At 36.5% G+C, this 23,272-nt stretch overlaps 1 protein-coding gene across 4 annotated transcripts in view; it reads left to right on the top strand.

The window, feature by feature from the left end:
• Positions 1-23,272, top strand: part of Ddr (discoidin domain-containing receptor 2) — a 171,821-nt gene that overhangs the window by 139,588 nt on the left and 8,961 nt on the right. For 2 of the 4 annotated variants that reach the window (XM_083084179.1, XM_083084180.1), the window contains exons 11-17: positions 1,801-1,976; positions 10,099-10,222; positions 11,344-11,495; positions 12,499-12,812; positions 15,557-15,748; positions 18,820-18,912; positions 21,700-21,841. In XM_083084179.1, the coding sequence (XP_082940305.1) occupies positions 1,801-1,976; positions 10,099-10,222; positions 11,344-11,495; positions 12,499-12,812; positions 15,557-15,748; positions 18,820-18,912; positions 21,700-21,841 (1,193 nt within the window). The remainder of the gene's footprint in view (positions 1-1,800; positions 1,977-10,098; positions 10,223-11,343; positions 11,496-12,498; positions 12,813-15,556; positions 15,749-18,819; positions 18,913-21,699; positions 21,842-23,272) is intronic. The other 2 variants (XM_083084181.1, XM_083084182.1) reach the window with 2 other exon arrangements.

Genomic DNA, 23,272 nt, shown 5'->3' with positions numbered 1-23,272 from the left:
ATTTCGCGAGTTATATAGCGTGAAATTTTTCAGTTACACAGTGACAATGTTGGAATTGTTGAAATTTCTTCATAACTGTTGCCAGTTTAAAGCTCACGCGTTTGTTTAATATGTGTCTGCATTCATATATACACAATTACTCGAACTACTTGTTCGCGTGTTCGCCGAAGGAAAAGCGCAAGAAAGCGGGGCGAGGCATTTATGTTTTCTCGCTTGAGAAGCACGACGTACCTAACGCTCTCGTTACATATTATACCGCGCGGAAAAGTACAAATGTACGCCAACGCGAGCAATAATCTGGGGAGTCGGTGGAGCAAGCGTTGAACCCGGAAAATTAGAAAGAATAACGTTAACGCTTTTTTCCTCGTCAACCGGTCTCCTACAGCATTATGCTAAAACCAGCTTGCGAAAGAAACAAAACTGAGACATTAAAAATCCGGAAGACGTGAAACGAAATGAAATTTTTTTATCATATGTATATACTCAGGCAAAAAGCTAACTGATATTTTTATTTGGAGAGATGATAGACATTTTAGAATGCTATCGATTTAAGAAAATTCATCTTTGATTTCGATCTCTGCGTATTAATTTTTTTTTTATAAAAAATAAGATAAATATTTATTTTTATATTAATAATTATTCCATTTATCTCGATTTGAAGATTTTATATCATTTATTACAAGAAAAATACTTGACAGTATTAAGAAACAGGCAGAAACTAGTTTGTGTTGTATTCAAAATAATTTTTAAATAATTATATTATAAATTTATCATCAGGAAAAATAATCTTAATGACTTATTAGACTGCTATCTCTTTATTGTCTCTTGATTGATTTATAAAATACTCAAGCGATGATCAGGTTGCTACGGTAGACTATGGGAGCCATCAGCGTATATTGTTTTTGTTTAACCGGGGAACTGATCAAACGTTATCTAGTTACGAGCTTCGTGATGAACGCAATCATCATTATCGTTCCATCGTGCATTATGCAAGGTTACCTCGACAGTATTATCTACGGTGATAGGTCATGCTGCTTGATGCATCAAGCATCACGGGCGAGTGAATCCGCTATCGCGAACACGCGCGGATCAGCTGTCCGTCATGACATCGAAATATTATTAATGGAAAATTCTTTTCAGCATAGCTCTTTCCCTCTTTTTCTGTCTCTTCTCTCTATCTCTCGTTGCAATTTTCAAGTTTATCAACTATAATAAGAAAGAGAGGTTAATTTTTTCAATTAATGAAAAATTTTGATATCTGGTAACTACCTGCTTGATCAGTTAATGGAAAATTTATTGATTGAATTAAAATTCAAAAATTAATTTTTATAAAAGAGATGTGTGCAAAATTGGCATATCAGTTCATGCAAGCAAAATTGTGTTTTACAGAGATTAGGATAGGCCAAAATAAGAGGAAAATATTTTTTAGGGATGAAGAAAAGATGCTAGCTTAATATGATCGATAAATTATAAATAATTGTTTAAAAAAATGGAAAGAAATCTTGAATAATTACTTTATCAATCTTGTTAAAAATTTACGTTAAGTTCTTAGTAGTAATTAGCCGAGAGATGTCACGATTAATTAATGTTATCTCTAGAGTTCGCAGTATAAGCCAATGACAATGTGGAAGATTACTGAGCTTGTGGTGTAACTGTTAATCGTTAGGCTAATCGATTTCCTCCGTATCCTTGAACATGACGATTGCATCTGTTTACTATAGACACATGTCCAATTGCATACGTATAGCCTATGTATATACAGACGCATACTCTCTTCGTGTACATATATCTACGCTTCAGTTTCAGATAAGAGCAAGAAACCGGAATCGAAGCAGTTTGTCGGATTGGTGATCGGTATCCTGACGACCGTAATCGTGATGCTACTCGCAGCTATCATGTTCATCTTTTATCGAAACCGTAGACTTAAGGCTGCTCTCGTGCCGTCGACTTTTTACGATCAGCAGGGTGATCTCAAGGTAATTATAAAGTTAATGCTACTACATAATCTGACATTATCGAATATATATATCTTAAATTATTAAGTCGTCAAACTGTTTATATATAGAGAAAGATCTCTAGATTGATTCTAAGAAAATTATTTTTTATATTATCGTGTAAAATACATTTTATCATCTAGAGTATAAAAAAATTCATAAACTAGAATTATTTTATAACAAGAAGTGACATCGCATTTTCTTAATTATTTATCACATTAAACAAGATTTTATCCGTATATAATAAATAAATATAAGAATGTATGTAACAAATAAAAAATATTTTTTAATTATTGTGTCACAAAGTTGTTTCTATTATTACTTAAGGGTATAAATTTCGGAATGCAAAATATATTATATAATATCCCGTACATAGTATACAAAACGATCTCGATGATTTTTTAAATCATCGCATTAAATAGGAAGACAAATATTGAAAGTAGTACAAAAATCAAACATTGAATGTCACATCGTGCTAGAGTGTAATAATTCCGATGTCTTCAATTTTCTAAATGACAACCAATGACCAATTCTGTTTTTCGATCGCGATTTTGCTTTACGCGATTTCCGACTTGGTTTAACGTCGGAAATTCCCGCCTCTAGCTCTAATAAACCGAACAGGCACATTTATTTATTTTACGCTTCCAGGTCACTTTACGACGCTTTTGAGCAATCGCGCAAAACAGCTTATATCTATCTACCTATTACGTACATTGGTTTAGATACGAGCGCGCATAACTAAAAGAGAAAATGCGACGATCAAATATTTTCTTTAAGACGGAGGCGCAAACGAGATCGCACTAGGACGATTAAAGGGATGCTCCGAGATTGTTCGTTTCACGCTCTTATCCTTGATTTTTTTCTTTTTTTTGCAATTCTCGGGCTTAACACAACCGTGGAATTTACATACTGGATTATACCAGAATTAATTATTTCACATGATACTAACAATAATTACGTCCTTATAAAGAAAACTAATACGGTAATAAACAATAAGACGGCTTGACTAATTTTTTTCCGCTGCAAAATACGACGCGTGGAATGAATAAAAATAAAAAACATATCTTATGCGATGCACAGACGACGATATTTTTCTCTGACATCGCATTCCGCCGTAATGTTCTTCCGCTGAAAACGGTTTTCCGGAAAGAGATGTTTCAGTCTCGCACCTCGTTCTAACGCGGAATGTCTAACTTTGTCGTAAATTCCACTCCGACTCGTGTCCTACAGAACAACAAGAATTATTAACGTCGCGTTTACCACCCTCGTCGGTGGACAGTTTGTACGACTTTCACGATATACGGTCTATAACATTAAAACCCATCTCTTTATCAATGTATACAATCGTAATTCATTTTCGAAAACAGATTTATATCGTGTATAAGGAAAAATTAATTAGTTAATTAATAACCAACTTTCTTACACTCAAAATAACGTTCGCAAGAAAGAAATATAGAGAGAAAAAACGATGAACGAAGCGTACACGTGTACCTTTCATTATCTAATTAACCCGCTGTTATGTAAGTACAAAATCAGACCAACGATTTGCGATGGTTGGTGCAAGATAACAGGATAAGAAGCGAAGATTTTATACGAAGTAATGTCTATAGATAAAAGTGCTGTTCGTGGAAGAGGCGGTGAGAAAGTAAGGATGAGGAATAAAACGTTAGGAGAGAATTGAGTGCGTTACGCAAAAAGTTAATACCTGGGCCAAGTCGAGCGAGGAAAGTGAGGCAGACGGAGAAAAGAAAGAAAGTCTTGAGAACTTCGCGTATGTTTACCAAGCCACTGTTGTTCTAACCGGATTAATAGCAAAGTGAAGTTTGTTCGTAGAAATGGACAGCCTCTCATCCTTTTTCGCAGGATATAACGCAAGACAGTAATTAACGACTTGCTGAACGATGAGAAATAATGAGTGCCAGACAGTTGAGCTTGCAAACCCTCGAAGCTTTCCTAACTTAACTGTTTGCACTGGGCGAAGACGACTGCGGAAACGTGCGGAGCGACAGTCGACGATTAATAACAACTCTAACAATCTATCGAAATAAATTGAAGACTCGCAGCGGCGACATTAGCTATCATGCACTAATTAGTTACACGTTTCATTCGACTCATTATTAATGGTAAATAAAGTAAAGGAAAATTCGAGGAATCGAGAAGTTGTCATCAAACAAATTGTCCTTCATTATTTCTAGGTTTGCATGTGAAATAATAATTTATTTTAATCAAATTGGTGACACATGGGTACAATAAGAATATATTCGACAAGTGATGCTTGCGCACTGTAGAATTAATTAAGCAGGTGCGACAATTTCTGGCTACTAATAAATATAGAGAAGCGAAGAGCTGAGCACGCTTATAATATTTTTCACCGCCTGGCGAAGCTCGAACAGACGCGCACGAAATCTCCTTCCTGCCTTACCATACATCACTCCGAGGTATTCTTCGACAACCCAATATCGTCCACGGCAAAGTTTTTACCAACCACCAAGAAAGTGCACGGATAGTCGAGCTGACTCCACTTAATTAAAAGAGCTACCGGGATGGCCGTATTGCGACATCGTCGTCGAGAAGAAGACGTGCGTTATCTTCGTCGTTCATCCGCCACTAAGCGTCATATACACTCCAAAATGCCTTCTTCTTCTTCCTCTCGTCCACTCTTGGTTCTCCTCTTCTCCCTATTTCGTTCCCGGCATTAGCCACCTGCTACTTGTCTCGTCTTGAAGCTGCGCGAGGCATCTCTTTTCCCCTCCTCGACGAAATGACCCTATTGCCCCTCGTGTAACTTGCGACCCACGTCGACTCTCCGGAATGGCAGAGTATGTCTGCCAAGTAGAAACCGCTGTCAATTTATCGAGCAACGTGAGTCACAAAAAAGAACAACATTTTCGCTTGTCCTCACTTTCCTCGCGTACACCTGACTCAGGTCCGACAAAACGACTGAGCATCCGCATGGTTTTTTAACCACATTGGAAACAAATTTGTCGACATTTTTCTCCGAGAGTCGTTTGTTAATGGCTACTTCTGTGATTGCCATTAATTAAATAGTCGGCAATTTATTATAGTATCTCATTAATTAAATATTGTATTATCGTATCAGCACTTAATTAATTAATCTCTCTATGCCTGCAGAATATAACTTATTAATCATTGCAGTGCTATTGTTGGTATCGATCGCAAGCAATTTTGTGCTCGAAAAAAATGTTCATTCTTTACACAATATGTCTTTATTTTTCATCAATTTTCAGTGCGTTCGAATCCCTTTGTCAAAACTAATTTGGCCTCTCTTCTTTTCCTTCATTCGAGACCTTTATAGCCGAGGAAAGGGATGCAAGACGCTGACGATTTATCGAGCATCATGGACCGTGAAAACTAAACTTTGTTTCGCGAATGACATTATATCGATCCGTCTGATCCTATTTAGAACGGGTATGATGGAAGAACCTCTCTTTTTGACTCGGTAGCTCCATCGGTCTGCTTTAAAACATTGAAGGGAAACTCCGTGGGATAGTATATCGCTTAAAGCTGCACGAAGTGTTGTGCTTTTTTTTCCCTCTTATCCGAGGATTTACGATGCAGCAAATTCTTGTTCCAGATTTCATTGCGTGAGATTATTCAATTTACGTAAGCGTCCATCCGCGCGTTATAGGTCAGGCTATTCTTCGGCGATTAGCGAATTAAATATGGCGAATAAAATTATAATGATAACATTCATGTGACGTATAACTTTGTAATAATATTTTTATTGCATATTTTTCTTTCTGTTTATCTATCTCTTTCTCTCTCTTAAGGAAAAATATCTTTATTAAATGTTTATTAAAAATAACAAAACTCATGTATCTAATATCAATTTCTACAAATCCGTGAAAATAATAAGAGTAAAATATCGAATTATCTATGTGTATTAGTGCGTTGTAATATATGTTTATCAATGACACTACTTTAAGAGCATGTATGTGAATCGTATGCATTACGACAATTGTACCGGATAAACAGATACACGCGTAATTTTATCGGATAATTTATTATTATCGAATATATACGATGCATCCTGATTGTGACACAGCTCTGTTAACGCGCATTCATGCATAACTATATTCGCGTGTAGAGAGTACATGACGAAGGGGGTTGGTGGAGAGGACTCTGCGCAAAAGTGAATGGTAATGCGATTATATCGGCTTTAGCCCGGGAGAGGCTAAAGGTGGGTGACGATACCAAGACAGTCGAGCGAAAACAGATTATTTTAATTTAAAGCAACAAACTCTCTGATTTTCGTGGCCTATAATCCTGACCGCGAGTTCAATGTGCGTGTATGTATGCATCGGGACGATTCGATAGTATGAGAACTGTTGGATCTGTTGGGGAGGTGGGACGAAAATCGTCAAGAGAAACAAAGAGCTTTTGCGTAAAAATTTCAGAGAATTACCATATATTTATTTGGAAATGTAAAAGGCATCGCTACGAGTTAAACTGAAAAACTATACTGAAAAACTCTGGATATATTAATTATGTAAGATCTTTCTCCGAGGGGTACAACGTTTCGCAATAACGGAATATGCCAAAGCTAGAAAGAAGACGGGACAGTGTTAATTAGAGCAGGTCAGTGTCGTGAAAAATTAATAAAAAAATATGAAACAAGTGAAACGCGCAGGAGACATTTTGGACGGAGTTGGGAAACGTGCGAATAGCTGGACGGGTCGCGCAACCTTCCCGGAAAAGAGGCAAAGATGTACTCATGGTAATGAAAATGGCAAAAAGCACTCCGGTGCTAATTAATGGAGGATCGTTTTGTGCTCGGAATCTTCTCGCTGGCACTTTAGGGATTTCGATTCTCGTTTCCGTCTCCGTGTCCGTGTCCAGCACGTTTCCTTTCGCATCGCTGTTTATATTTCCGGCGGCTGCATTAACGAGTTTAACATTTTTTTCGAATTACTACAGCATACAAATGCATGTAGAAAAAGTGATACGAGCATCGAGTACAGCACTCACCGCGCGCATTACAAATAAATATAAATATTACACGTAAAAATGTATCGCGCATCGCAAAATTTCAACATTCCCGTTTTATGCACGTTTCTCTCTCTCTACGTAATAAAATTGCGGGCTCTTTAATCGAGTATACGATATGTATATCGGACAAATCGTACCATATGACGAAGAGAGCAAGATACTTCGCTTGCCGAAATCAGATTTCATGTCCTATATATCCCGCAAATTGACGGGAACTGGTACGCGTAAATTACCAATAATCCACTCAATTTATAAACGCACCTTTAATTCAGCCGCCTCGTTAAAAGATTACTCAGCGCTATCGTTTGCCGATCTCGTAATCGCGGTTGAATTCGATATGCGATTAGTATGCGGGCAAACACGCAATATCTCTGAACAAATACGCCGCTTCGATAAATCTCGCGGAACGTGTGCGCATTAGCTATATCTCTCTCGTTCTCTCTCCCTCTTTCTCAATAGATATATGTATCTACAGCATCAGTAATTTATTTCGTCAGGTGATATTCTGTGTTCAGAATATCAAACTTAAGGAAAAAAGATATCAAAGCGATCTCTCTTTTGGCATCAGGCAATACCAAACGACTGGTACGCCGATAAAAGCATTCTACGGCCGATCGAACGTGTCCGGATTTGCGAAGAGGGTCACAGATACATGGATTTGCGCATGGGGTCTTTTTACATGGTCGATTGATATACCACACGTGAAAGGAAAAGATGCTGGATTATTTCGCATCTAGCAGTTCTCAATAGTCGACACGAAGGAATATTCGTTCTGCGAGATAATGTCAGTAAAAATCTTTCTCTCCAAGCTTAATCGTCTTAGTTGTATTTAATCGTCAAACAAATGATGATCTTATTAACGCATTATTAAATGAACGCGGAGAAAACTTTTCATCAAACGCGCGCGTGTTAAATATGCAGCTCATACTTGTAAAAATATTACAGCCATGAACTCCGTAGAACTTATTATCTTAAGGTTGTTTAAAGTTTAAACTAGATAATATGAAAAAGCAATGAATAAGTCCGATAGCGGGGTATTTATTTTTAAAACTTTATTTTCTATCGTTAAAAATATAATCGAGTTATTTCAGGTTGTTCCATATATCGTCGACTTTGTTAATGTGCTTCCACAACTTCATATATTAATAAATTCTTAATAGTCATCCATCTATCTATCACACATCTCTTCTCTCTGGCCGGGTGTGTATGACGTACGTTCTCATAATCAAGATTTCACGCTCGATTGCCGATATGAAAATAAACTTTTAATTATCAACAATAAATGTCAAGAGTCATGCAATATGATGGTATAATCAGAACGCTGATTTGTTATAATCAAGCATTGATTCAAATCGATCGTCCCATTTAACTTCGAGCCTGAAACTTGCTTTATCGCGTCGTGAATCGCATCGTTTGCGCGATGATAAGCAAAATCGTTTCGCACAAATTGGATGTCATCTCTCGACTAACAATAATACTTCCACAAATCGTCGCGAGCAACCGAGATCGTTTCGGCATCCGATCAACGCGAACGAGATGTCGACATCGCTTTAAATGCCCGAGCATAAGGACGCGGGAAGTCGCGACAGGACTTTAGATAGCCCTAATGGAGAAAGAAATGTTGGATGGGTAAGGCCAATGGGGCGGGAAGCGGACTCTCGTGCTAGAAACGCGAGCGATCGGGAAAGATAGGGGCGACGGGGGTGAGAGACACAGGCAAGTGTGTGCGCGTACGTGTGTTTGTATGTACGTAATGTACGTCGGCGAGACAGTGTAAAAGAGGGCAGGAGAGTGGTGAGATTCGCGTAGAATCCCGATGGCTAAGTGGTTATCTTATCTTAACGGCCGCGTCGCGCAGCATCTCACCAGTCTGGCACCCTCTAACGTTCCCTAAACGGAAATTAACACCCAACCCTACGCGAGTCAGCCTCGACACCCACGCCGGCGGCATCGCAAAAATCAATGGCAATATTATATCGCCACTCACGCACACAAGCATATATGCGATTCTCATCGCGTTCTCTCGCGAGCCTCTTATCGACTGCGAAAAAGTGCCGGGACAAGCCGAATGTCGCCTCTCCCTTGATGTCTGACACCCTGGATTGTTTGTTATAATAAAACTGCTAATTTCCTGAGGTGGCATGTCGGTCTCGACCGTCCAGTAATCCAGAAGCCCTCGTACGGTTTGCGAACCGAGATAAAAATGTCGGGAGAAAGTGACGTGAGATAAGGGTTGAACATCGGTACGATTTTACGTCGTATCTTAGATGAAAACGCCATGACGAATTCTGTTAATGGAGAAATTCGAAGAGTGCATGACTGACACAATATCAAAAATATCTTGCCGAGATTTCTGTGACTCTTAATAAATATTTAGACATTCAAAATTGATGTGACAAATTTTCGCCAAGTTTGATTCTTCTTTAATTTTTTATCTTGCGACGTCAAATTTTTGAATGAACTGAATTTTCTACGTAAAAATAACATACCAACGTGACAGAAAGAGATTTTATTCGCGAACTTATCTGTTTCGTGTTATATTAGTGCAGCTATATTCGTGGAATAAAAAAATGTGAATGTTACAAAGTAAATAATATAACGTGTATTCGCGTAATATTCAAATCTAAATTACTTTGAAATGCTATCGGGGAGAAATTTATGGAACTTCGCGAATGGCAAGGGAGTTATTTTCTCTGTATCGATGATAAAAATATAAGTTTGTACTACCTTCGCGCCATTTGCCATTCGATCTATTTATTATACGATAGTATGTGCTGCGAGTACCGTAAAATAAAATTCCACGATGGCAATACGTAACGTAGGCCAACGGATATATCCGCTCCGAGCTTCGGCAATACCGAATACAACAATAATCAGACGCGCGCAACCTCTTGGGAATCCCTGTATTTTCCCCCTTTCGCCAGTTATGAATATTCTGAGGAGAGAGCAAGAGCACGACGGGAGCGAGAAAGAGGATGTAAAATAGGAGAGGGAGGAGTATTAACCGACAATATATCGCTTTTGCCACGCGATATACCCGGCGTGTGCATAAATGTCAGGTGCATTAACGATAACGCTCGATATTCGGCCGCAGGTCTCCGTGCCGGAGGAGGGTGAGGACAAGGGACCAATTTGCCCCCCACTTCCAGCGCAATATCAAGCAGCCGCCTACAGCACCACGACGCCGCAATTGCACAAAACCGTCACGGATTACACCGGTTGGTACCAACATTAAAAGACGTACTCTCCTTAAGTATTTCTTTGCTCGCGTCCGCAAATCGGCCGGGTTACGATCGTTAAGGTACACGTGTCTATCTAGAAAGTCTATCGTGCAGACTCGATTGATGCTTAAGAAAAAATCGATGAATCCACTGTTAAACTTCTTTTGGATGTCCAATGCTGAACTTTTAAAACTCGCTTCACTAATCTTATCAATAATGCAACCTTCTATTTTTATTGTTTCTCTATTGTTGTATTTTTTGCGTATTTATTTTTGATTCCTTGAAATATTTAATCACTTTTCGGGAGTATTTTCTCGATGATTGGCGATCTGTCATATATTGCTAATTGATAAATTCTAATCGAAATCGGTTCATAGTTCTGATTCATAGTCGAGCGATAGTATCAGACGTCGATCCGCATATCAATTACGTTCAATTTCACCAAAGACGTTTTCATTTCCGTATCCGTCGACTTCGACACGGATAGTTTCGCATTATCGCGGGAATTCTAACGGGCTGTCCCGAGTGACGGTCAAGCCGAGGTTTCGAATCTCTGTGCTTCTGGTTTCGCCGTGGCTACACGACGTAGTTGGAATAGTCGACAAACTATTCCGTTGCGTCTCGTAGTTGGCACAGCTTGCTGGACAGAACGGCCAGCCACAGTCTGCAGAGAAACTGTTTGCCGCGACCTTGTTTAATCGAATTAGACCGGGATCTTTGATCAATTAATTGAAGCAACAGCGCGCTGTCACTCATTGACGGATTGGATTTCCTTTTTCAGTTCTGCAAATGTCACACGACTAACAAGTCTCGTGACGCGGATGAGAAACGATACGACTAACAATAACACTATAATAAATCGGAATAGTGAGACACTCTCTCTCGCTCTTCTCGTTGCCTGCGAGTTTGCAAAAGTACTTTATTCGCTGCAGTTGGCTCACGAGTTTCGCGGTTACTGCTCGGAGTCTCGTTAAAAAATGATAACGATCTTCCGAGACTTTGAAACTCGATGGGAAAGAATGAAAAGACGTTGCGGACGGCAATTTCTCTCGTTGACGGCCGGCGTCGTGATTATATTTTTAACTTTGACGAATTTCTCGACTCCTTCTCGGACACAGGGATCGCCGAAGTGCAGCCGATTATTCCGCTCTTGCTTAACTCGACGATCAATCTTGCCAGGCCAATTCCGGCGGTCCAAGAATATCCATCTAACCCACCGCCCATACCACCCCCGCCGGAAAAGTATTACGCCAGTACGGAGATCTGTAAGGTAAGTCGCAAAAATGTACGGTAGACATGCGATCCGGGCCGATTAAGTCTTCCTGTAGCATTAATGCCAGGTACTTCGGACGCGAAACTATGTCAAACGCCGTCTCGTGACCGTCGGATCTCCGTCACGATCGCCAAAAGGGAGGCAACCTTGTAAAAACGGCCACTGGGGCTTATGTAAATCACGAGGTTAATTCGAATATTATACCGCTTGACTTTTCAATTTTCGCTCTCTACACTTTCTAAGTCAATCTAAACGCACGCGCGATATTTTTCAGGACGATAAAGCTCACAATCAGTGTGAAATTATTACTGATATATCGTTGATATTACGCAACGAATAATTTTTTATAAAAAAATTATTTGAAATATTAATTGGAAAATTTTTTAACGTTGGAATATCTCTTTACAAAGACCGGGATATATAACGAATTATATTGCATATATGCTGCGTAAAATAAATTGTATTTCGATGGTGTATAGCGTGGTATTGATTCCGACCTAATCTCGTTTTCAATACTTGTTTACTCTGCACAATATGCACGACGCAAAATACTTTATCCTATGAATTATGAGGATTAATGACCGAAAAACGAGGAAACAACGGGGCACTATCAATCATACCTACCGCGAAGAAAACGTCTTTCGCGGGCATACAAATTATAGAGCGATAATGTAAAGGGAGTGGTTATTGATTATGATAGTTCCATGAGCCGTACATGTATTTTTGTTTGATTATACTATCAGATCCGATCAGTTCATAGAAACGCAAAATATAGAAACAGATATTATCCCTCTTGTTTAATCTTTTTGAAATATTTTTCGATAAAGAAAAATATTTATTTTTATTAATTTTTTTCTGACAATATATTTTTCGAAGGGTTTTACATTCGAATGGATAAAAATAAAAATATTTGCTTTAAATGTCAAACTCGTGATTGACATTATAGTAATCGACGAAAAATGATGAATCATTTTGAATTCGCATATATATATCATTGCAGAGTCCTCTACCACCACTGCCACCCTCGCCCACGCCGAGCACGCCACCCCCGATGAGCGCAAAAGCCTCTAGCAGTGTGACTAGTTATAGTCCGGAAGATATGCTCACAGAAGAAGAAGACGAGATACCCGAGTGTATTCTCGATTTTCCGCGAGAGAAACTCAACATCGTTGAAAATCTCGGCTGCGGATACTTCGGCGATGTTCATCTCTGCGAAGTCGATAGGTTTCCTGGATATGATGAAGTCTTCAGGAATACTTCCAGCGATTTAGTTGTTGTTAAATCTTTGAAACCAGGATCTTCCGATGCTCTCAGGTAAAGATTATTTTCTTAATTAAATTTCTTAAATTTTCTTCGATTTAAAGATTAAAATGTAAAAATTTCCAGCTTCTTATATACAAGATTTAAAATAATTTCACTTACTCTGTGCGGAAAATTACTTATAACAGTCGAAAAAATTCAGTTAAAGAGTAATGATAATTATTATTTTAAGAGTTTTTAATGCATGTGTATATGTGTGTGGAATTATTTTTCTAAACAATTTCTCATAATATTAAAAAAAAATATTTATAATAATTCTTGCGTCACAAATAACTTAATAATGGTAATAATTAATACATTATATGATAGCATATTTTTATAATATAGCGTATAATTCTTCGCATCTATTGCATTCTATTAATTGCTATCGATACAATAACAGATTTGTCTATTGACAAATTTTAATCATTTTGCACTTGGATTATATCGCGCTAAAAGCATTGAACTGTACTTACTTTTTGATAAACCATGCATTTTGTATGGACCTTTGATCCTTGTAAGATAACCACTGTAGTGAATAAAAGTAAAAAAGATGAAAGCACATACACAGTACGATCATAAAAAATTATTCCAATTAAATTACAAAGTGCATTTAACGGCATAATTTAATAAGCGGCACAACGTAATTCCGAATGTAATGATATTAAGTAGATGCGGCCGGATAATGCGAAAGAGCTTTAAACGATCGATGATTGGCACGTAATCGAAAACCTCGTCTACGCGCATTCACGTCAATGTAATTTTTTCACGAAACATTTTTCACGAATTCAAGATCTTTAAAAAATTGAAAACAGAAAAATTCCCGTATTCAAATCTTTTTTTCTCTGTAAAATGAAATTCACCGATCAGTGATATAAAATATTCATTCAATACAATTTGTTTACGTTGGTTACTATTTACAAACAGTATTTATACAATTTTCGATATCCCATCCTGGTCAAAATCCACTACATTATAATCTACTTAACGAATCACCATATATACGCTGTACGTGCTTCATTTCAGCTTTTTTCAGAGGAATATTTGAAAATCAGCGATACTGATTACAGCAATATTGCGCACGCAAAATGTTTAATTTTATCGAATAATATTTATGCGTACGTATGTGAAAGAAAAAAAATAATTTAATAATTGTCATGAATACATATGTAAAATGTGTGATAATTATAAAAAAATTACAAATTGTTGTACATTAATTCTGCGTGGTAACGATTTGTTTGATTTCGAGGCATTTGTTTTTATAAGATCTATTATTTTCGGAAGAATATATATTGTAAAATTCCAATCCATACAAAACAACTCTCGCAACTCGACAGTACTGCATCAGTTAATAAAAGAATTTTCTTTTATTGCTTTCGCGATACCGCTATAGTAACGTTTTGTTCTTCGGACGATTGCGATTTTCACATATTCGCGAAATAGGCCGATAGAGATGGAAACAGGCGGCGGAGCGTGTCGTACCGAATTCGCCGGCCCCCGACGACACGTTGTCGTTGCAGTAGCGAAAGGATGATCCCCGCAGACAGGATCACGGATGGTATTGTCTACAAAACACATTTCGCCGACTGGGAAAAGCCCGTGGAACCCGTGTCGTCGCGAAAAGCGGATGCAACTCATGTTAGAGCGCGAATCGTTCCCGGCCTTTATCCTTTTCTACATCCGTCCTTCTGCCGGCTACGGCATTCCGGAAAAGTCTGTCAATCCAACCGTCCTAATAGATTTTCGTTTCTTGATTCTATTTCGTTCGCCTGACAATTGAATTTTTCAATGCAACAAAGATATCTCTTTCTACCTTGTTATCTTCAATTAGATGATTCTTTAAACGTCACGCGCGTGTATTTTATAAAAATATATAATATTTTATATAAAAAATATAAAATATAAAAAATAATGTAAAATTTATAAAATATGTAAATAATTCGGCAGCTTAATATCTTTTTCGAAAATTAACACAATATATAGAGTTGTTTGCTGACTTACTAAATGCGTATTTTATCAATGGATCTTGATGAATGTATGTCTGAAATTAATTCAAATATATATGTATTTTTTTACATAAAAGTATACTCATTCATGCAAATAAAATATAGGGAAATTTCAATAAAAAAATGCAAATTTTTGAATTAATAATTGTTTACAAATATCATGAATTACTTTATGCCCTAATGTTTACTCGTGACTGAACCAAATTGATTATTCGACTATAAAAGAATAAGAAATAAATAGATTAATTTTATTCATTAGCTGCATTGTATATAATATATTCTTTTTGTAATGCTTTATGATATTAAGATAAGACACTTTAGCATCAAAAATTCAGAAAGGTACAAAATCAATTAGATTCCAATTTTAATACAACTTATCCCCAACTCTTATCGATCGATTATATGAAACAGCTAATATTTTATTTCATCTTTGTTTTACATTGTCTGCATTCAACAGAGAATTTATTTGCTATATGCCTAGCAAAATAGTCAGTGCTTTCATCTTTCGCACTATAGTCTTGCTAGTAAGTGTCTTCTTTTTCTTCGCGCTTTCGCTTCTTCACATTCTTTCTTCCTCGCGAGACGGCAAACTCTCGAGAAGCAAGTGAGCAATACCAGAACGAAATATCTACATTACTTTCAACGCGTTACACTTACATACGCACACATATTCAATACTCATGGCTCCAATAGAATCGCGCGCGCGCGAACATCTATGAAGATATTACCCACTTTGAATGCTTCATCTTCCAGGATAGAATTTCAACAGGAAGCAAAGAGGCTGGTGCGACTCGCCGATCGAAATGTCGCGCGGCTACTTGGTGCCAGCCTCGAGGATGATCCCATGTGTATCGTATTGGAAAACGGCGAGTACGGGGATTTGAATCAATATCTGCAGAGTCACATCGCTGAAACATCGAATTTACACATGGCCAAAACGCTCAGGTACAGAATAAACATGATATTTCTTTTTTAATTTTTTATATAATCTTCGCATTAATTAATTAATATTATTATTATTATTATTATTATTAATAATATAATAAATATTATTATTATTAATTTTTAAATGCGAATATATTAGAGACGCAGGATGATGCATACTCTATGTGATGTTTTCATATAACAATCGCCGATCATGTAACATTGTACTTTAAATGTTATATTTTATCATCGAGAACAACATCTTAATAGTCCTCGATTGTTCATAAATACGTGTCATTATGCGTTTTTGAGAGATCGTTTGGGAATTCGATTTGCATGCGACCGGAGGTATATAACGAAAAATGCATGTGTATCGCGAGTACAGTCGTTATTCGAGTAATTAACATAATTTGTGCACAAATTTGATATTGTGGTATAGAATAATTTGTAACACTGGTATCGTCGCATCATTTTAAAAGCGATACATTATCAATGTCCGCTTTAACGCACACTGCCAATTGGCATTACAATACTCGAAGTAAATATCATCCGAAATAGATATTATATAATTATGCAATCATCATTCTGACACAAAATCAATGAACCATATTTCGACATGTCCTAAATTTTGCTTTGATACCATTCCCGTATTTTCGAATAAGTTGTAGTGCTCGTTATGTAGCGTCATCTTCAATAAATTATTCATAATAAATCCACTTCATTAATTAACAGCGCAATGTTTGCATTAATGGACTAATCTGATTAAGCGAATAAAAATTTATCAAGGAGAGAGATTACATATAATAGTAATTAGAGTCTCTTTTTCGGGATTTTTAATGAGAAATTGCTAATATATTTTACATCATCGCGAAAACGGAGTACACGCAAGCGAAGAATAATTGCATGATGCAGAGTGACTATTTTGTGCGTTACCATAAATGAACGATGAAAGCATTCGAGCAGCACCACAATGGGCGTCCCGGTCGAACGCGATCGTGCGAATTTTTGTTTTATTCTGTCGCCACGAAGAACGTCAGTTCCAATCACGTCCGGAGGGCGCGTGAAAACGCGCGATTGCCAGGACTATGCGGAAAGTACTCGAAATACGAGAAATCGGCTGAAAATGAGAGGTGAGCGACGGAGAGGATCATCGGTGCTCGTGACAGATGTCGGCGGAGCGTGTTTTTCCGCGCGTTTTCAGCTTTCGCGCGAGATGAAGCAGCCGCCGGAGATCTCGCTTTGTTCCCATCGAGTACCGCGGAAAACATTAATGCATGATATTCAATAATTCGCGTATATGCAATGCGAATAGGAATATTCCATAATTATACTCGTGAACGCGATAGATATTATTATATATATATATTATATATATTTATATAATATTTAATATATATTATATTTATATTTTATATATTTATATTTTATATTTATATTTTATATTTATATTTCATATTTATATTTTTTTGTAATATTTTATCGTACATTTTTTATTGCGCCACGTGAACGAATTTATTTTTCGGTTTTAATAATCCTTAATGTAAATATCATTACGATTGCGAAACAGCTGCCGTTAATCGAAATAACATATGTACACATTTCCCTGTGTATAATTTTTAAGAAGAACCATCGCTCGCGCGAATCACTCACATCCGTGCGATTTAATTGCGCATGGCTCTCAAATGCCGACGCATTTGAATAACATGCATTTAACAGCCATATCTGCGGCAGTATTCCCGAAGTGGTTAATTAAATTGTCGATATATATCGCTCTGCATCGTTCATAAACGAAGTCGTTTTCATTTATTTTTACGAGTCGTCTTTTTAACTACTGCCAGTTTGTCGCGAAGGAATCTAATATTCCAGGATCGACAGAATAATCGAGCTTTTAATACGCTTTCTACGTCGAATCGCATTTCGCCGACGTCGCAAATGAGGCTTTGAGATTTGCGACGTTGAATCATCTGGAAAATTTTTACACGGCGATGTTAGACGCTTCTCATGCTCCGTTAATATAATTCGCGTATTCTCGGTAATTTTACTAAATTATAGAATTAAATATAATTCGCGCAATTAATATCTTGTTCATGTCAGACATGAAAAAATTATGGATATGTTCGATTTCAATATTTTTGCTAAGAAAAGATTAACTGTAAAATAACGTTATTAATATTAACATGTGCGAAGCACATTTATATGATAGCGTTTTTGAATAAATTATTTTCATTTTCATATTACAACATATAGGTTGTGTGCGACATATAAATGGCGAGCTTAATCCTTCAATTTTTCAAATGGACATTTTTATTCAATGCAGTGAACAAGACGAGAATATTTTGACGTATCGATCAATCGAATATAGAGACGTTTCTTATAACTATTTTATATATTATTGCTCGTTTGGTTATATGATGTACACGTTCGTGTCATAACAACGTTCAACATGGAAGAACGATGTTAACATCAATATGACTCCATCGGCGTATCTCTCATAGAAATACCACACAGGATCGTCCCGTAAATGGTTTGCGCCCTATATATATATATATCAGGAGTGTAAATAATAAAAACGCTACCTGCCCACGTTTTCAACAAATGCAAACGTTTAATCGTAACTAATGCTTGTCACACTTTGTTCAATTTTTAAATTTGCTTACCGAAAAATAGAAATAATACGGAATAAAGTAAATTTTTGGAAATTTAGAAATTTTTGTAATTTCTCCCTGTAAATCAACAAATAGAAAACTTAATTAACATAGGCAAAATCAGTATAAAAAAAGTATAAAAATATTTCTTTGCTATAAAAAAAATTTGCATCATCTCATATTACGAAAAGCAATATATACTTTCATATATGAAAGGAAAGAGTTCGACAAGTTTAATTTGAATCGTCAAGTTTTTACTTTTTAAAATAGTTCAACAGGAAGAAAAATATTTTATTTTTATTTACATTAAAAATATCTACTACGGTCGTCGAATTAACACGATTGAACATTCGCTACCGCTACAAACGCCTCGCCTACGTTTACCAAGAAGTTTCTGCAAGTAAACTTCACGACATACACATAACTGACTCGTTCTTCGTGTTGCAGTTTCGGCACATTGGTTTACATGGCCACGCAAATAGCATCCGGCATGAAGTATCTTGAGGAAATGGACTTCGTGCATCGGGACCTCGCCACGAGGTAAGCTGACGTTGTTTCCCATAAGTTGCTTTGAGCGCTTGCTCATTAATGAGGCAGTTGTTGTTTGCCGTATTATGGGTTTGCTGTTTCGTAAGCAAAACTAAACGCACATACAGCAGAGACCCTGTCAATTTTCTCCGCAATAATATATGAGAGCGCGAATACTGCAAATAAAACGATATTTCCAACAATTTTTCTTTTTTTATGTTGCTGCAATAAATACACTAAAAACAATGTTTATAAAAATTTTTATATATACATTTATTTATTTATTTATTCTTTTAATACTTATATATTTTCTTTTATTTAGTGTATCTATATTTTTTTAATATATAGTGAAAGAATATAGCAGTTTCTTATTTGTACAACATATTTGTGATTGCAATAATTACTTTTACGAAATAATTATAAAATGAACAAATCAAATAAAAAATCAAACACATTCGATTACAACATAGTTCTTGTATAGCTTTTGTATTCGGGAATTTATTAAATTCCGTTATCTTAAATTCCAAAAAGAACGCTTTAATCTCTATTTGCTGCGTTTCACAATGATCGCCAGACGGAATCGTTTCACGCATCAAACAAACAAACAAACGCATACTCTATTCGGTCTTTCTGTAAGCGTACGAAAGCATGCCTTCAGGCCTTACGATGGGATTGCTTTATTACAGTGATCGATTGTTTTATCTCGCTCCCCCTTCCTAGTGTGTCTCTATATACCTAACGATTCCGTTTGCCCCTAAACCGTGCTTTTCCAGCCTGTGCGCGATTTGGAAACTCTTGAACCCGACAGCGCCGGCAGCGCGGCACGACAACCAATATCGTAGAGCTATTAAAAGCAAGGGAATGGAGGGATAGAAAGAGGCCGGAGGGGTTTAGTGTCACGTGTTCGAATTATTAACTCTAATCGTGGACCTTAATTATTATGCCCCTTGGCGCGATCGTTGTCGCGACAGTAGCGAGGGTACAAGAAACCAGGCAAAAGGGGTGGAATTTATTCGTGACTTATAGAAAAGTGTAGTGTATTGCGTTTATAACGCAACTGAAAAGAAGTTATTTATTATTTTTTAACACCTGGATACATTATTCTTTACGTTTGTGTAGCACAATTTTCAATAAATTAAGATCTTATATATTTAAAAGACGTAAGTTAGATCGACCACACTGGCAAATTTATTGATTGGTAATATATCACGACGTTTCGACCAAGGTTTTGGTCCTTATCAAGTGAACTAAAATATTTATAGAGTATTATAAGAAGTAATTGACATACAATTAACATTAATTGACATTAAATTGATAATAAAAATAAGCGAAAAATTCATATACATACAGAGCCTTAGTTAGCTATTATATTGTGAGAGAAAAGGAAATCACTGTGTCAAGATTTCATCATGTCAACCTCTCCATCCAACTAACTAAGAAAGACTAAACGACCTTTATTAGTTTATCATAAATATTGTTTAAATTCTCAGTGTCCTTTTGTAAGTTAATAGTGTCGTGATATATTACCAATCAATAAATTTGCCAGTGTGGTCTAAAACTTACGTCTTTTATTTTATTTACTGGCGACATTGAAGAATTTAACATTATCTTATATATTTGTTAATCATTTTTCTAATATATGGAGTATATTTAATTTTCATTTAACCGCTCCTACGTAATTTATACAAATAAATTTTATTGGAGTTTTATTTCATCGCAATACATAGTAAACAAAATTATAATAGCTAATACATACATTTATGCGATTTATAAAAAAAATGCAATTGCATTTAGATGCTTGAGAAAGCAAAAGAAATCGTCGAGCAATGTTTTTACAATGTCAAAAGTAGAAAAACTTGCCGACAAGTCTGACAAAGTTTGCAGATGCTGCCAAAATACATTGGGTCGCGTAAAATAAAAGTGTTGCTATTAAACCATCCCCACGTCAGTGAGCCATTACCCTTTTACCATGGAACGCGATAAACGGTAAGGTTTACGCGCAAATCAGCGCGAAACTTTGAACAACCGTCGTTTTCCACATGCTCGCAACCATCCTACTCCATTCATGAGCTGCTTAAACGCGAGCTTACTCGAGCTCGCAAACGAAATTGCAAGATACGATCTCGTCTGTCAACGGCACAGCTGCAATATTCTGTTCTGTTCATTAATCTTTATCCATCGTAATTATTTAAAAAATGTCATTTATGCGAATTTAGTTTTTTATATCTTTGTCATGTGATATTTCGAAAAAGAGTTTTTTTTTTATTATTTCATACTCGATTTTGTAATTAATTTATTTCAATGGATTGCGTTCAATCAGATTGCATCAAATATATATGTATATATATACTTATAACTATACAGAAATAAATTAAAAGAGGCTTTTTTACGCCAGTATATATAAGAGAAAAATCATAAACTGAAAAACTAGTGTTTAGTTATGCTTGTGTGATACATATTTCGATAAACTCTGTTTGTTTTTGATATGACTGTCGCGTGCAGAGTATAAAAAATAAAAAGCGCGCCCAAACACGTATTCATTTAGCCATATATATATATATATATATATATATATTCAATATAAACCGATAGAATGCAGCTGCACAGTTAGCAGCGATCTCATGGCTCTCGATAATAAAAGAATGGAAGTGTTAATTTGATCAAAAAATAATTCTATTGTTTTTCATCTCTGCAAAATTCGCGAGAGATGGAATATATTTCGAAATATATTACACAACGAGAGGGGAAAAAGGGCTTTACAGAAATTACAAGAGAGGAATGTTTTCGAATATTTTTCAGGAATTGTATAGTATGTCGCGGATGTACTATTAAGGTATCCGATTTAGGCAGCGGACGAAGCGCATATGCGGCGGATTATTTCCGTGTCGATAGACGTCCCCCATTACCGATTCGATGGATGGCATGGGAATCAATGCTAATGGTGAGTGGTACACAATGAATGCTTACTGTATATTTAAGCGTTACATATTTTAATTCTACATCTCTCTCGACATTTTTTTTGCCTTCGGGTTATCAGGAAATTTAGCGCCTGCGCGATACAATAAATTTGCTCGCGCGCTTTTATCGAAAGTTCTCGATTTAACGTTCGCGCGTTAACGATAATAAAGATCGCCGATGCGAGAAGAGTTGAATAGAATTATAAATAAAAATAGAGGACGTATCAAATTGGCGCAAACACCTTTCTCGCAAACGAGGAAAATAGAAAAGGGGGACAAAACAGGAAAACGCGACGGATCGTTTTGATTTCGCTCCACGCATGAGTTGAACGTATCGTTTTGACGAACTATGGCTACGTATCCATACGATGAAATCCGATTTCGCTCGGATGCGTACTTTTTTTTCATTGTTTTTCGCGCCCGGAAGTAAAGCCTAGTCACTGTTTGCTACGCATCGCGCGCTGTCGCAAGTCACGGTTAATTTTTCGCTGTCCATCATAAGTACGTGTCACAATCATTGCAGCCAAGATACGTTTTCCATAAACTTACAGGTGCGATAAAAGAAACTGGAAAATTGGAGAGATCCCTCTCGATTACGAATCATCAAAGATTTTTGTTATCATATTGCACAAGTCGATATTAATATTCCGTTCTTATATTTAAAATCATCTTTAAATGAAATTTTTGAGACGAACCAAGTACGAATAGCTAGCCATGAATTACAGCTATGAATTTTATTTTGTTGACGACGAGATTATGCCGATATTTTAAGCGAATTTCTGAGTTACGCGATCGAATCAGAATCAATGCCATCTGTCAAAATTAAATTAAAACTGTAATTGTTTATTATCCTTATTAATTGTTTTCATTACACACAAATTGCATTAAAAATCGCTGTTTGATATATAGCAGAAATAAATTCTTATATATCTTATTCTATGATATTCCTTCTCAAATGGAAGTCCAGTATTATATATAAAATTAAGAAAGACATAGAATTTAATCTCTATTATCACAAAATGAAGGTTAAGTTTCACATTTCATTTAATGTATCTTGCACGCGTTTAATTTCTCATATGTAGCGATCAGTGTAAAACTGGTGATCCGCGAAACCGCTCGATATCAACGTCGATAGAGCCGTCTGCGGTCACGTTGGTATTAGCGAATTGAGCTTGCCCATCGCAGCGCACGATACACGTCATTGAGCTATAAAAGTACCGGACAAAATATGCGATACGCGTTTGAAAATTCATTTTCGATGTTGAGCGGCTTTTTCGGCTTAACCGCTCGACAATCCAAACACAATCGTTCCATTCCTCGTCGAATACGGCTAGTTTTCGCTGGTGTTACAACGTAAATGACGACGGAAGATACTTGTGTTTACTCTTTGCGAAAAAATTCGGGAAAATATGTGC

Source organism: Camponotus vicinus, unplaced genomic scaffold (genome assembly GCF_025532165.1).
Source record: "Camponotus vicinus isolate PSW18456_S1 unplaced genomic scaffold, iyCamVici1.0 SCAF_12, whole genome shotgun sequence".
NCBI classification, from domain to species: domain Eukaryota; kingdom Metazoa; phylum Arthropoda; class Insecta; order Hymenoptera; family Formicidae; genus Camponotus; species Camponotus vicinus.
This window is presented reverse-complemented; position numbering and strand designations above follow the sequence as displayed.